Raw genomic sequence first — 15675 nt, forward strand, 5'->3', positions numbered from 1 at the left:
TTTAAATTTTTTAAGAACTAGATCTATGTTTGTAGGATGTTTAGAATATAAACTTGTCAGATAAGCTAAAGATGTTACTGAGGAAGAGGAGGAGGAAGCTGCACAAGGTCCTGTGCTCCCTCCCTGTACCCAATATCCCAGAGCTGAAATTCCTTAGGTTACTATTTCACCAAGCGATTTTTTTGACGATTAACAATAAACTATCTCAAACGACTGCTATGGCAAACAACCCGAAATTGTTCGCCCAATTACACGGAACAATGATCTTTACTTATGATTGTTCTTGCGGTCATTTTGTTGTCGCTATTGCGTACGTTTCAGCTATGACTCCAGATGAGTGGACAGTTTAAAAAAAGGTAAGTATATTGATAGGTTTATGGTGTAATATGGCTGGGGGCTGGGAATAGTGGGGAAGCCAGTGATCCTGAAAGCTCTGGTTACTATGTATAAGCTCCATTACCAGAGGACATTCCTGGGAGACGGAAATGATTAACCTGAGCCGGTGCCTTTCCTGCCAGTAATACCTGTTCTCACATTACCGGAGCCCATACTGCTCACTAGATTCTGCTGCCATCCTGTATATAAGGCCGCAGAGAAGGCTCTTGGTCAGAGTTGGTACCGGATTTAGAACGCTTTTACTGAACTAGATCTCATATAATACAACAAAAAATTAAAGGGAACCTTAGTGCAATGTAATCTGCGGACACCATGTTATAGGGCAGGAGGAGCTGTGTAGACTGATATACAGTCTTTAGGGGAAAGATCCAGGACACATTTTCACAAATTTCTCTGCTAATTCTGGGCTTATCAGTCAAGTGGGCGGTCCTTCTTAGTGATGGCCAGGAATATGTGTATCAGTGTGTATATAGAGAGCTGTCAGTCACTGAGTAGGACCACCCACTTGACTACTAAGTAACAAGTTATCCTGAAACATTTCCTATAAACCTATATGTCGGTTTGTGCTGCCTCTCCTGCAAATAGGACTGTATTTTATGTGGGACAGGTTCTCTTGTAGCTTTCCGTGTAGGCTACCTGCTGGGTTACTATTATTTCTGTGGGTGGAGGGATGGGGCTGATAAGGTTGGTTCATCCCAGTTTTACTCCATAGCTCAGTATGTGTCACCTACTATGGGTGCAGTCACCATGTCTGAAGTTGTAATTGTTTGGTTTTCTTGCCTTCTCTTAGTAAAAGAAGAAGCTCAGAGACTGATCAAGAAATTTTTTAAGAATCGGGCAAGTTGTGAGAGTGAAGCGGACTGGCAGGAGTTGCTGAAACCTGCCACCTGATGGCAGAAGACCTCCATATAGTGACAATCCTGCTGACATGCACTATGCACTCATAGGCTACCTCACCGCCAGGGTCCTGGGAGAGGGGCCTGTTGTTTAGCAGCATATGCTGCTCTCAGCATCACAAAGACTCCATCTTTGCCTATAAAGGAGACTGATTTAGTTTTCTGAGCTGACCCAGTCATGTGATCAGTATACAGCACTACTTTATAGCATACCCCATGCTGCTGTCCTGACCTAGTCATCTGATCAGTATACAGCACTACTTGATATCAAACCCCATGCTGCTGTCCTGACCCAGTCATGTGATCAGTATACAGCACTGCTTTATAGCATACCCCATGCTGCTGTCCTGACCCAGTCATGTGATCAGTATACAGCACTGCTTTATAGCATACCCCATGCTGCTGTCCTGACCCAGTCATGTGATCAGTATACAGCACTGCTTTATAGCATACCCCATGCTGCTGTCCTGACCCAGTCATGTGATCAGTATACAGCACTGCTTTATAGCATACCCCATGCTGCTGTCCTGACCCAGTCATGTGATCAGTATACAGCACTACTTGATATCATACCCCATGCTGCTGTCCTGACCCAATAACAACTGACCTGTGTTATGATGTATACTGTGACTTGTTTAGGGTACAAGCTCCCTTCTTGTCTCCCTGATCTTAATGGGTACCTCAAGTTTAAAAGAAAAACCTCTGACATGTCATAGCCCCCAGACTCCCACTGATCAAAGCTTCTGTCGTGGCTGAGACCCCCCACTGACCACTAAAATGAATAGGCATCAGCGCTCATCCTTGGCTACTCCCAGTGTATGGATTCATAGTCTGGTTTTCCTGTCATTCTGTATACCGCCTCCACCACTAAGTAGAGCCAGGTGGTGATGAGAAGACTGGGTACAGTGCTAAGCTGAGTGCCGCTGCCCTTCTATTTAGTGATCAGTCAGGATCTCAGCACCCAGGTCCATCCGATCAAACTTATTATTAGACATTAGTTTTTTATATGGTTCTCTCTAACGTAAGTGCTTCAAGCTTTTAAAAACCAAAGTTACACACGACCTAACCGCATTCTAAGTGGACTTCCCTGTATGTGCTGCTAATGATAACCCCTACAACAGCGCCATCTAGAGGAGAATGATGGCCGCAGTATTGATGTCTGGTCTACTCCTGCTGCTACTATTTTCTCTTACCTAGTGAATTAGCAACTACGTTTACCACCTTGTCTGCACAGCTTTATTCTACTCCCTCCTTCCAAGAAAAAGAAAGTTATAGGATTCAGTTTTTTTCAGGTATTTCATTTAAGATTTGTTGCTTTGGGCTGGGAAATAGCTTATGTCTATTAATGGAGAAAATAGAAATGATAATTTAATATTAAAAAAAAAATATATATAATTTTTTTTTTTTTAAAGACATCGTAGAGTCACGATTGTTTTCTATACTTCCAGGGTGTTTTGTCTTCTTATGTTTCTGTACATGAGACACTGTAATAAACAGAGAACTGGAAAATGACTGAGCCTTCAAGTGTCTGCTTCATGTAGTCTCAGCTGCATTGCCCTCATCATCCTCCTCTCCTCTCAGGAGGATGTGTGATCTCACCATCTTTCCCTGAAAATAAAACGCCCTCCGAAAAAAAGACACCCCACCTACTCTACCCTCTAACCTAAAGTAAGGCACCCCCTACTATACGCCTGGCCCGCCGCTGAGGTTGAGTATTCTGGGGAGACTGTCTCATTTCTCTGTCCCTGCCCCCCATCCCCCGAAAATAAGACATAGTGCCTGTTTTGTTTTTGGTTGTTTTTTTTTTTTTTTTTTGGGGGGGGGGGGGAGAGGGATATAAGGCACAGTCTTATTTTCACGGGAACACAGTAGGTAGAATAATTCCTTCTTAACTCCTAATTTGTCAATCAGGGTAAGTGCCTGAATAAACACCTCCTTCTGTGGAATCTAGCCGTTCTCCTAATATGCAGGAGAATAGGATTCATGCCACACCCCTCCCCCCGCCCTCCAGCTGCTGATTGACAGTTGACTGCCTATACACAGCATGGATAGATAACTGCCAATCAGCAGCTGGTGGGCGGAGTTTTCTGCTTCTCATGAATATCCCGGACTACCGGGCTCATGCACATAATGGAGAGGACTAATTATTGTCCATGTTATTCAGGAGGAGATCTCTAAATGAACTGAATCAGATGTAAGTGATACCTCATACTGTTTAGCTTCTCTGTCACTACTTTATGCTACCCTGAGATAGGACACCATAAACCTGCTGTATGTTATAACATTTTGAAAAATGTATCCATTTTGATAATTTTTTTATATTGTAAGTCAATGGAAAACATATTTGGCAGTATGGCACAAAACAGCAATATTTTTCCTTTAAACATACATGATAAACAGACAACAAAAACGCAGTGTGAATCTGGCCTAAGGTAAATAATAGAATTCCATGATGGGGATGTAATTTTGTTCATGTATATCCAGTAGGTCGCCCTAATGAATGGGAGTTATAGACAGCATACAGATGAGAGATATGCAGAGAGAACATGTAAATAAACTGAATTTAGATGGCTTCAAAGTTGGATGCAGCCCTAGGGAGTCCTGGAAAACATGGATTCAGCCTGTCTAGTTGTTATATCAGATGCCCACAGGCTTCTATAATAATACTCTGCAGTCAGTATCATGTGTAGTTATTTTAATATTTTACATCTAATTTGTGAAGTGCACATCTCACCCGTAAACCACATTCACATATAAGTCTGCAAGAGGCGTCTATACAACAACATTATATGGGGAAGATGGGTCATGGAAGCAGCTCCACCTTAGACTCCACGCAACATACACAGATTTCACAGCTCTTCAGATTTCTTTTTCAGTAGCTACTATACTTGGTTTTAGGGTGTGTTCACATGTACAGGATCTGCAGCAGATTTGCTTTGAATCTAATCTGGGCCATCAAATCTGCTGCAGATCCTGTACGTGTGAACGCACCCTTAAAGGGTATTCTTGACATCAAAAGGTATAATAACTAAGAAGTAAACTAATCTGTGGGGGGGATCTGACCACAAGGTCTAAAGCCTAAAAATGAAGGAAAATTGTCCCCCGAACAAAAAGAGCGTTGCACATGTGCACATACTATTCTCTATGGGGCTTCCGGACATTGACAAAAGGAGGGCCGTGCAATGTTTGGAAGCCAACTAGTGAATGGCAGAAGCCCTACACTTTATTCAGGCAACCATTTTCCTCTGTTCTGAGGATTGGTGATGATCCTAGTGATTTGCTCTCAACTGATCAGCTTGTTATCCCCTATTCTGTGGATTAAAGGGGAATTCCAGAGATATGTAAAAATCTCAGGTGGGGAAACAAAATAAAGAAGCTATGCTTACCCATTCCCCCCCCCCCATCTCCACATTGGCTGAATGGACATTTCTGAGCCAGGACGTGACATTGCAGGACGCTTGTAGTGGCACGGGGACATGTAAGTCTAGCCTCTTTATTATGATCCCGGAGTTCTTTAAGGATAACTTTTGTTCTGGGGAATACCCCTTTAAGTATCCTCACTTTGCTTTCTATAGTACGCTCCCAGCATCCTTTAGCTAGTCATCTTCAGCTCTAACCCTGATCTCCATAGTAAGTGGACGCTACATATAGAGCCATTGATCCATTGCTTTGCAGGCGCCCTGCCAGGCCATTTGTTCCTGAAGATGATGTGTTACATAAACCTCATGACTGCTTTTATTTTGTTGCATATCCTTCCATTTTCATTCTTGAGGATATATTTGATAATTTGTGTCCATGGTCAGTGTTATATTAGGAGACCCTTACCCGTGTGTTACTGCTGCATGCGACAGTTGTGTAAAGTTACCATGGACATTGGGCATTTACCAACAATTCATATTTGCCTTTGAACATTAGTTTGTCCAGAAAATTCCCCGAAAGCGATGGATCCAGAGTCTACAGAGCTGCTGTCCACTTTTAGCATTGTTGTAAAGATCTGCGCAGCTGATCCTAGCCCAGTGACCCGCTCGGAACACTAAGGACACCGAGGGCGTTCCCAGTTCTGTGCACACTTTTGTATGATTTTTACAGGCAGTCATTTACTTCAGATCAGGAAAATCATTAACCAGCAAATAACTTAAGGTCGTATAGTAAAGGCTTAGTGCCCCGCTGTTTCCTGGGTCTCTATGATCAGGGCCATTGTATGGTACAACTCTTTAGCCTATAGAAGAAAGTAAAATAAAATGTTAGAGCATTCAATGCTGGATGATGACTCCCAAATAATCTACCCAGACTCACTTAGATCCTCGGTACCTAAAAGTACCTAAAAAGGTGTTTTTTCCAATTTCATTCAAGAGAATGATGGTTGACCTTAGGGAGATCAAAAACTCAGTGTGGAGTAGGATTCTGGCTTTGCTCCCACTAGCCAGAATCTTACTCCACACTGATGAGGGGCAAAAACCCCGAAACAGCTGTCTGGATGGATACCTTGCTGAGGTGGTTTCCTTGACTAGAGACCACCCTTGGTTGGTTGTTCCTTCCCGGTAGAAGGTCTGGCTAGCTCACTGACTTTGAGAAACATGTGATGGTGTCTCCGCAGTATTTTTGCATATTTGTTTTCCAATTTCATGACATCCATAACTACTGTCATTGGGCTTCATTTACAATAGTGTCATATAGATCAATTTTCTATTGCTTAAAGGGTTTTTTGGGCTTGACAAAAGGGATCGGAAATTAAAATTGGTAATTTTCACCTGCCAAATAATCATTGTCCATCAGCTGTCCATCAGCTGCACATCTCCCTGAGCATTTTTGTTGTTTGTTTAACCCGCTTTATGGGGTAAAATGGATGCAGATGTATATTAGGATCTGTTTTCGTTCAATGACTTACATTATTTAAAAAAAAAAAAAGATCAAAACTGATCTTTTTTTTTTTTTTTCTTTTTTTTTTTTTAGTGTACACAAAAATGGTCCTCAGGTCATGTGATGTGGGGTCTGAGTGATTGGCTCCAATAAGGTCAGCACAATTGAAATCTGCTTTTTATTGACCACTTTACCAAATGTGTTATGTATCTGTGCCCCTTGTTACTGTGCCGTAAGGTTAGGGTCTCCTCATGACCCTGTATTTCTTGGGAGAAACGTGTCAAGACCTCCTCAATGTACTTTGTTTTGATTAGTTGTTTATTTGGACCTGATTTTTAGATGTTAATTTTGGGTGGAACATTGATGCATCCTGGTGACAGTGTATAGCAAGTGATTTGCATTTTATTTCATTTTTGGTCGTATATTTTTAGACATATCTATTAAAGCGACTGTGCCAGTGGTACCTCACTTTTCTGTTTTTACCATGAATAGACCGGCGCCACACGGACATGAGTAGGAGATCACGTGGGGTCCAATCTCTTTACCCCCCACTGATCTCTGTGTGGGGTTCCGGCTTCTGTATTATAAATAGGGCCGGTACAGCACATGACCCGCGGCTCTATTCATTCCTATGGAGCCAAAAGAAAGAGCCGAGTACAGCGATCTTCCTTCTTCGTCTCTTTCCGTCGCTCCATAGGAATGAATAGAGACGCGGGTCACGTGCCGTGCTCGCGGCCCTATTCATAATACAGAACGGGACCCCCTATGATCTTCTACTTTTCTCCATCATGTACATAGGGGAAAAGTAGATTTTTCCTGGAATACCCCTTTAAGGCAGTGTGAAGCCAGCCTGAAATGTTATTTTCTACCCAGCACTCGATTTATATCATTCACCTATCATCAGCCATCCAGCTACTTACCTCCTGCAGCTCCATCCACAGTGTGTGAGGATCAGCAGCAGTGCCGTAGTGCAGCTCCACTCCCGGAAGCGTGTTACTATCCAGAGGACGCATGGTGCGCATACTGTGCACGTCTTGTAGATTAATAGTGATGCTTGGCCGCTGTGTACAATAATAAGCAGTATGAGAAGGTATTACATGTACTGTTATATCATCTGCAGGCAGGCAGCACAGGGAGCTTAGGAGCTTGGCCTACTGGGTTATTACAGAGTTCATTGTATGTATTGGCCACTTAGATGCTGTACAAAGGGAAAATACATCAACGCTGTCCTATAACTAGATAGCATTAAAGACGATGGGACAGCAGAACTGCACCGAATCTGTCAATATTCTGCAATATTCTCAGAGCAATAATAAATCTAGTGCAGGGGTAGGGATGCTTGGCTTTCCAGCTGTTGCAAAACTACAACTCCCATCATGCCTGGACAGCCAAAGCTAACGCTTTGGCTGTCCAGGCATGATGGGAGTTGTAGTTTTGCAACAGCTGGAGAGCCAAGGTTCCCTACCTCTGATCTGGTGCATCGCGTGACTCCTCTTTGCCATAGGGCAGGTACCTACCTGACTGTTGTTTTGTATTACGAGGAGTTGTTGATGGTTGACAGCCACGAAGCAAGGGGTGAGAATCTGAGGCTCGCTGATCCTTTTTACAAGGTATACATTGTAATCGAAGAGAGGAAGTGCAGATACAGTTTCTACAGAGATGAGGGAATATCATATATCAATTGATTTATAAATACAATCATGTCCACCAACTTTCTCATATGTTTTCCCAAGCCTCATTTGCGCGCACATACTGACAGTTTGTGTATTGCCTTACAGCGGGCAAAAGGAAAAAAATGTTGTTACATCAACTAGGGTCAGAAAATTATACAGATTTATAAATCTAATTAGAAATCTCAAGTCATCCAGTACTTATCATCTGCTGTATGTCCTGCAGGAAGTGGTGTATTCTTTCCAGTCTGACACTGTGCTCTCTGCTGCCATCTCTGTCCAGAGGAACTGTACAGAGCAGGAGATGTTTCCTACAGGGATTTCATACAGTTCCTGGCACAGGTGGCAGCAGAGAGCACTGTGTCAGATTAGAAAGAATGCACCACTTCCTGCAGGACATACAGCAGCTGATAACTACTGGAAGGCTTCAGATTTTTAAATATCATCCATCTATCATAAGGTTAAAAGTATAGGGATACATTTAGAATAAGGTGTAAAATTCTCTGGTACTACAGGTAATGACATATAAAATTAAACCAGGTTTTAAGAAACAATTTTAACTATTAAAGGGAACCTGTCACCCCCCATGCCGGGGTGACAGGCTCCCGACCCCCCGTTAGAGCCCCCTATACTCACCTAATCCCGCCGGGTCCCGCTTCTGGATCCGGTCGGGTGACGGAGATCTCAGCCGCTGCAGCCCGGCGCGCGCGCTGAGAGATGAGTCCAACGCTCATAGAGAATGACGGAGCGCTGGACTCTCCTGTCATTCTCTATGGGTGTTGGACTCATCTCTCAGCGCGCGCGCCGGGCTGCAGCGGCTGAGATCTTCATCACCCGACCACTTCCAGAAGCGGGACCCGGCGGGATTAGGTGAGTATAGGGGGCTCTAACGGGGGGTCGGGAGCCTGTCACCCCGGCACGGGGGGTGACAGGTTCCCTTTAAGTATCATGTTATCCAGGCATAGAAAAAAACATGGCCGTTTTCTTCCAGAAACAGCACCACTCTTGTCTCCATTTCAGGTGTGGTCTGCAATTAAACTCCATTCACTTCAATGGAACAAACCCCACCCAAACTGGAGACAAGAGAGGCGCTGTTTCTGGAAGAAAGCGGACATGTTTTTTTTAATGCTGGACAACCCCTTTAATGAACAGGTATAGACAGATCTGGCTGCTTCTCTAAGCCTTGATTGATAGCAGTAATAACAGATCTATATGTTGCAGTGAAATGATACAATCAGGGATTAGATCAAACTCCGGGAAATGATGGAATGACTGCGCCTAGGGAATTGATCAAATCACTGATCCCTTTCAGGGAAATGGTGGAATGAACTCTATCATTCCCCCCTGCGACATAGAATTCGCTTACCGTATCGCCTCTCTGCCCCGCCCCCCCCCGGCCTGTCCGCTCTGCTCCTGGTCCGCCTCCACCGCCTCTCTGCTTCCCGTTCCGCTCGCTTCCCCTGCTACACGCCTCCTGCTCCTCCAGCCTGTCTGCTCCGCACCCTATCCGCCCCCGCCGCCATAGGCCTGCCGGGAGGTGTGCCGCTCTGCTCCCCATATACCTGCTGGGGAGGTGTGCCACTCTGCTCCGCCGCCAAACATAGAGCTGGGCGACTCCTCAATCGCTCATTCTGTCATTTCCCTGAAAGGGGTTAGTGATTTGATAAAATCCCTAGGGAAATGATGGAACGGCGCGGTCATTTCATCATTTCCCAGGATTTGATTTAAACAAATCCCTGAATTCTATCATTTCACTGCAACATATATGTTATAATCAAAGATAAACTAAAAGAGCATTAGAGGAGGATGGAAAGCTTGGTAACCTTTTTTCTAATCAACCATTGGACAAGCGTGTGAGGTATAGAGTAAATGAAAGAACGCTGAGTACTTGATATCTCTGGTGTTACCAGCACGGTCATTGCCTGATAGCATGGCAGCCGCACTCTCTTTATGGCTCTCCTATATCTATATCCTATATATGTCTCAGGAGACCCCATGTGTAACCTATAACTTGACATTTGGAAAGTTATTTTTTCTATGACCGGTACTCTTTAAGCTTCTTCCTAACATGAAGAAAAAGTTAAAGTCCTGGATGGAAATGTACAATGCATAAACTACGAATCACTGAGCTAATGACCGCTGTTATGTCACATGACCAGGACTGTCACTAATCACAACTTCTCACATGTCACGTCAAAGATCAAGTTATGGTTCCTACCCCATCAATGGCTCTTGTGTCAGCAGTCTTAAGGCCCAATTCCACGGAACGATTATCGTTCATAAACTCACTCCAACGACCTCTCGTTAATGATCACTAAACAAATTTTTTTTAGCAAACGATAACACATAACGTGAACGATATATGTAGCGTAACGATTATTTTGCGGTCGTTACATAGTCGTTTAAAACGTTCGCCGGGGTGATCATGACCACACGAAACACCTACCTTTTTAAAACCTTTTTACGAACGACTGAAAGATTTCTTAATTTTACGAACCGATTAGCGAATTATCTTTCAAAGACAAACGATTTTTTTTCGACATGCTGAAAAACTATTTTGAACGACAGTATAACGATTTCGCCTTTGTCGTTCGCTCGTTTACACCAATTCCACAAAGCGATTATCGTTAACGAGCGGTCGTTAGAGCGAGTTTATGAACGATAATCGTTCCGTGGAGTAGGGCCTTTAGTAAAGTTGAACCCTTTCTATCACTCCCCTTCTTGATTAGGGGCACTTGGATTTAACAGTAGACCCCCACCAGTTCCTCAGGTGATCCCTTTCATCTCTGGTTTAGTCTTCAGGCCACCACAGCCAGCTATCTCCCTTCTTGTTGTATAGGCCATCTCTCTAATGGTTCCTCGCTGGTGCTCGTCTCTGAGGTTGTCTCTGTTATTACCTTGCACTGCTGCCATCACTCCCTGGTAGGGAATAAATAGGCCTCTACCTCTCTCTTCCCACCCAGTGGATGGCACAGGGGTAACATTACACTGCGGTGACACTCCTATGATGTAGACTGGGCTCACAAGCCACCATGTCTCATCCCAGGAAGGTACACTACTCAATGTAAAAATGGCTACATCCATTGCTCTGCTTTCTTACTATCCTTACCTAAGAACTTCAGCTTGGCCTGCTCCACATTGAGACTCTGTAAAGCCCTCAGCTCCTGGAGGAGGATTTGCTGTACAATCTGTAGATTGAGCCGATTCTGCACCGAGGTAGGAATATATCCCAGTAAGTCCTGTCTGTAAAAGAGAACATATACGGGAGGCGTCTAAAGTGCCCATAGCCGCCTATATGTGACTGCTTCACAATGTGTGCAGGAGGCCTTATCCATCCAGACCTCTATCTCTAGATAGACAACAGCATCATGCAATCGTTCCCAATATACTAGCGTGTCTGTAGTAATAGGTGTTCCCTATGGTGTTTACAAACCTCCCATATCATATGACGTCAGGGTAGTGTGGTAAATAGCGATGCTACATAGCCAATTACCACCATAGTAATTGTACTATATGGATAGGTTGGGGATTACTCACTTGTCAGGAGGAGTGCTTATTCCCTTTATCCGATGCAGAATCGCCGCCACTTTCCCGGTGTACATCTCCAGCTTATCCGCTGGGCTCACTAACAGGGCTTTCCCTTGCATATAATCATGATGTACCTACATGGTGATATATGACAGACCTTGATGTAAGCAGCATCTGGGTAACACAATAAGCCCTATGAACCATTGCTAATATGCTTATTTTAGGGTGTAGTCCGGATTCTTAGTACCTGGCTGTAATGTACTTGCACAAACAGTTCACTTCGCCCCCTCAAAGTGGCTTTCCATGTGACTCTTCGGAACTCCAGCATCACAGAGTTGTCCTGGAGAAGGAAATCATGGATATAGTCCCCAGCGCGCAAGGGACGCACCACTTCCCCTGTAACAAGGAAAAATGATGAAACATTCACTTTCTTTTACTGTACCTGTCATATAAAAAAGCAAATATATATTTAAAGAGAACCAATCATGGGCGGAAATTAAAAATTTTTTTTTCGATAATTAGATTAAAATTGTAATTTTATTAATATTTGTAATTTGAATTCATTACTTTTAGGGCCGCGTTTTCACAATATACCGATTTTCTTTTCCTGTCTCGCGCCGGCTCTTTTGAAAAGAGCCGGCGCGCGACAGGAAGCTCCCGGCATGCCGAGCGGCAGGAAGGGCTCCCATGAGCCTTTGCCACCGCTCTGTAAGTACACAGTGATCCCGCGCTATACAGCGCGAGATCGCTGTGTATGAATATCCTAACTGGGCCTATAAGTGTATTCCTGAAGATACAGACTGCTTGTGCAGTCTGTATCTTATTCTTTTACCTATAGCTGCGGAGCGGAGCGGAGTGGAGCAGTAAGGCCGGGGGCGGCCATCTTGATGACGTCAGTGGTGCGTTCCAGCGCTGGAACGCAAGGGACGTAATCAAGATGGCGCCCGACTTTACTGCACCGCTACAGAGGAGTGGGTAAAGTATAAGATACAGACTGCACAGGCAGTCTGTATCTTCAGAAATAAACTTCATGAAGATACAGACTGCCTTTGCAGTCTGTATCTTATACTTTACCTACTCCTCTGTAGCGGTGCAGTAAAGCCGGGCGCCATCTTGATTACGTCCCTTGCGTTCCAGCGTTGGAACGCACCACTGTGACGTCATCAAGATGGCCGCCCCCGGCCTTACTTCTCCGCTATCCTGGATTAGGTAAAAGCATAAGATACAGACTGCACAGGCAGTCTGTATCTTCAGGAATAGACTTAGGGACAGAGAATCTTTTATTATAGGGATAGTGATTTTTAGGTGATTGGTCCTCTTTAATGCTCGCGTTATGTATGCTGCCTATTCTGATTTTAATTTCCCTTTTTGTGCCCCATTGTGCTGCTCATGCGTTTCACTCGAAGCCGGTGGGCGGGGCTTTTATCAGTTAGCTTACTCATCTGCAGCAGTGCACGGCTGCCGGCCAATCAGCATTCACCTTTACTGGGGCAACTGACATCACTTCCTGCATTCGGTCTCTTTTTTTGCTGTTACCAAAGACCAAATGACCCTAGATACAAAGCCTTAGCTGTAGTTATCCAGTAAGTGAGACACCTAGTGGCCGAAGGTATTGCATTGTATTTCATATAAAAAAAAATGGCAAAAAATAAACTAACTAAATTACAAGGTTTAAAATTATATATTGGTAATGACACTGGCCATTTAAAAGGAAACAAGTCAACTCTTTGGCATTTTTGCCGCAGTAAATAATTTTTTACCTATGAAATATCTTTCTGTATTAAAGGGGTACTCCGGAGGGGGGAAAAATCGTTTTGGCTTGAGAACGTTATACGTATTTGAAAATGACTTCTGTTTAAAAATCTCAAGCCTCCCAGTACAGGTGTATTCTTTCCAGTCTGACAGAGTGCTCTCTGCTGTCACCTCTGTCCATGTCAGGAACTGTCCAGAGCAGCAGCAAATCACCATAGAAAACCTTTCCCGCTCTGGACAGTTTCTAACTAGAAATGATCGAACATCTGGATTTTTCAGGTTCGTTCGAACTCGAATCATTCATACATTTCCAGGAGGAATAACAGAGGGACAGCACAATGGATTGTAATAATGAAAATAACAGAGATCTATAGGCCTTACTATGTTTTCTTTATGTGCATGTCCATAACACGACGTTACCTTTGTTTTTGTTGGCAAACAAAGCAAATTCATCCACCTCGCGCGACTCTGTGACTAAGAGCTGCTCACAGATCTCCGGTACCAGGTCAGCTGCCACCTAGTGCAAGGAAGAGACACACAATGTCATCCTAACCTGTAAGGCTAGGTTCACACTGCGTTTTTTTCAAAAAACGGATGCTTTTGTGTGCATTCATTTTGATGCGTTTTTCAATTGACTTCCGTTGTAAAAAAAAAACGGATCAAAACGGATGCGTTTTTTTGGACGGACACAAAAACGTAGCTTACACTACTTTTGTGTCTGTTAAAAAAAAGTCCGTTTTTTTTTTTACAATGGAAGTTAATGGAAAAACGGATCAAAACGGATGAACACAAATGCATCCGTTTTTTTAAAAAAACGGATTAAAAAAACGCAGTGTCAACTTAGCCTAAGCTGGACAATATAATTCTCTCTTTAAGGGTATGTGCACACTACGAGATTCGGGCCCCTACACGTCCATCCGTTCTATAGACTCCATTTTATGCACAGGCGGATTCCACCCAAAGAATGAACCTGTTCAATTCTACGAGCTGCGATATCTCAATAGAAGCACAGGAGTGTAAAGTTATAGGATCTGTGTAATGTTCCTATCTATAAAATAGAGAGTGAGAGCGTCCTCTAATACTCACAGTAAAAGTCTTGATTTTTGTCGTATATTCCACCCCTCCTGGTAAAATGACGACCAGTCGTCGAGATATCCGTCCATTCTGTAAGGGAAACAACATAATAGCACGTCATGCTGCACGCCAGGACATAAGTGTAAGGTTGGTCCAAGAGCATTAAATAAATGGTAGTCACCAGGAGCGCCTCCAGCTCTTTGCGCGGTGGGAGGTGTTTGCGTCCGTGATACAACAATGTGTGGCGAAGGTGTTCCTGACAGCTCCGAGAGATCTCTGTATACAGACATATAAGGATTGTGAATCACACGTACACAGGTAGAACAGCTCACATATATTAACACCACGTCATCTACTTATAGCTGATACATCAGTCATATAATCCAGGGGTAAAGTCATAGATAGTCAGATACCATAACTATCCCATGCCCATGTGTTCTGTGATAATGGTAAAGGGGAGCTCCAGGAGTAGAGGCTTTTTGTCGGAGTACCCTTTTAATAAGTGGTGTAACATGGTGTGAACTGAAATACTGCACTCCATCCTTTTGTTATATGAGGGGAATATCCCTTTCCAATCCATTATGGTGAATATACCCATAAGACCCTTCTAATATCCTATGACGCTAGGGTAGTGTACAATGTCTCTAAAATAAGCAGTGCCTGGTTTCCCCTGGACATGGCGCTTAAAGTTAAGGCCAAAAAGTTCAATCTTTACTGCAGAAAATCTTGTTACTCAGTCTGAGAATCCTTTAGGTGCTTTTTGTGTCTTTATGTGTCTTTCACTGAGGAAAGGCTTCATTCTGGCCACTGCCATAATGCCCAGAATGGTGGAAGCTGCTGTGATGGCTGACCTCCTGGAGGTTTGCCCTCTGCACACAGGATCTACAATATGGAGCTCAGCCAGAGTGGCCATTGGGTTCTTGGCCACCTCTCCGACCAAGGTCCCTCTCCCCCGATGACTTAGTTGGGGGGGCGGCCCTAGAAAAATCCTGTTTGTTTTAAAGTTCTTTACGTAATAATTATGGAGATTATTGTGCTCTTGGGAACTTTCAATGCAGCAGAAATTTTCTGTCCCCTTCTCTTCTTCCCTTTTGTGCCTCCATCCAATCCTGTCTCTACTGGTATTTCGTTCCTCCTCATGGCTTGGTTTTTGCTATGATTGTCAGCTGTGAGACCTTATAAAAAACAGGGGGTTGTCTTTCCAAATCACATTCAATCACCTGTTACCACAAGTGACTCCATTTAAAGCATACCCATCACTAGGAGACTGCGGCAGGATACGTTCATAAATTTCTGCAGGCCGTCTTCTGATAAGGGAGATAGAGAGAATTCCGTAGATTGCATTGTACTATGGTGCTTCCAGGATTTCCGTCCCCTGCTCACCTCAGTAGAGACAGCATACCCATAGGATTTTTTCAATGTATCCTGCCGCGGACTCTAAGTAATTGGTCAAGCATATACACTAAATGCCTACCTATGTATAGGGTCCTATTTAACCA

At 43.7% G+C, this 15675-nt stretch overlaps 2 protein-coding genes across 11 annotated transcripts in view; one reads left to right on the plus strand and one right to left on the minus strand.

Moving 5' to 3' along the window:
• Nucleotides 1-2804, plus strand: part of RECQL5 (RecQ like helicase 5) — a 62515-nt gene extending 59711 nt beyond the window's left edge. For all 9 annotated transcript variants that reach the window (XM_069951704.1, XM_069951699.1, XM_069951700.1 and 6 more), the window contains one exon: nucleotides 1187-2804. In XM_069951704.1, coding sequence (XP_069807805.1) covers nucleotides 1187-1287 — 101 coding nt within the window. In that variant the 3' untranslated portion in view covers nucleotides 1288-2804. The remainder of the gene's footprint in view (nucleotides 1-1186) is intronic.
• Nucleotides 2805-3972: 1168 nt separating this feature from the next.
• The window catches only part of MYO15B (myosin XVB), a 66728-nt gene continuing 55025 nt past the window's right edge, over nucleotides 3973-15675 (minus strand). For both annotated transcript variants that reach the window (XM_069951695.1, XM_069951696.1), the window contains exons 35-43: nucleotides 14358-14452; nucleotides 14189-14266; nucleotides 13523-13619; nucleotides 11598-11746; nucleotides 11360-11484; nucleotides 10932-11065; nucleotides 7670-7803; nucleotides 7073-7213; nucleotides 3973-5511 (exon numbers count right to left, since the gene is read on the minus strand). In XM_069951695.1, the coding sequence (XP_069807796.1) occupies nucleotides 5449-5511; nucleotides 7073-7213; nucleotides 7670-7803; nucleotides 10932-11065; nucleotides 11360-11484; nucleotides 11598-11746; nucleotides 13523-13619; nucleotides 14189-14266; nucleotides 14358-14452 (1016 nt within the window). In that variant the 3' untranslated portion in view covers nucleotides 3973-5448. The remainder of the gene's footprint in view (nucleotides 5512-7072; nucleotides 7214-7669; nucleotides 7804-10931; nucleotides 11066-11359; nucleotides 11485-11597; nucleotides 11747-13522; nucleotides 13620-14188; nucleotides 14267-14357; nucleotides 14453-15675) is intronic.

This window comes from Dendropsophus ebraccatus, chromosome 14 (assembly GCF_027789765.1).
Source record: "Dendropsophus ebraccatus isolate aDenEbr1 chromosome 14, aDenEbr1.pat, whole genome shotgun sequence".
In the NCBI taxonomy this organism is placed as follows: domain Eukaryota; kingdom Metazoa; phylum Chordata; class Amphibia; order Anura; family Hylidae; genus Dendropsophus; species Dendropsophus ebraccatus.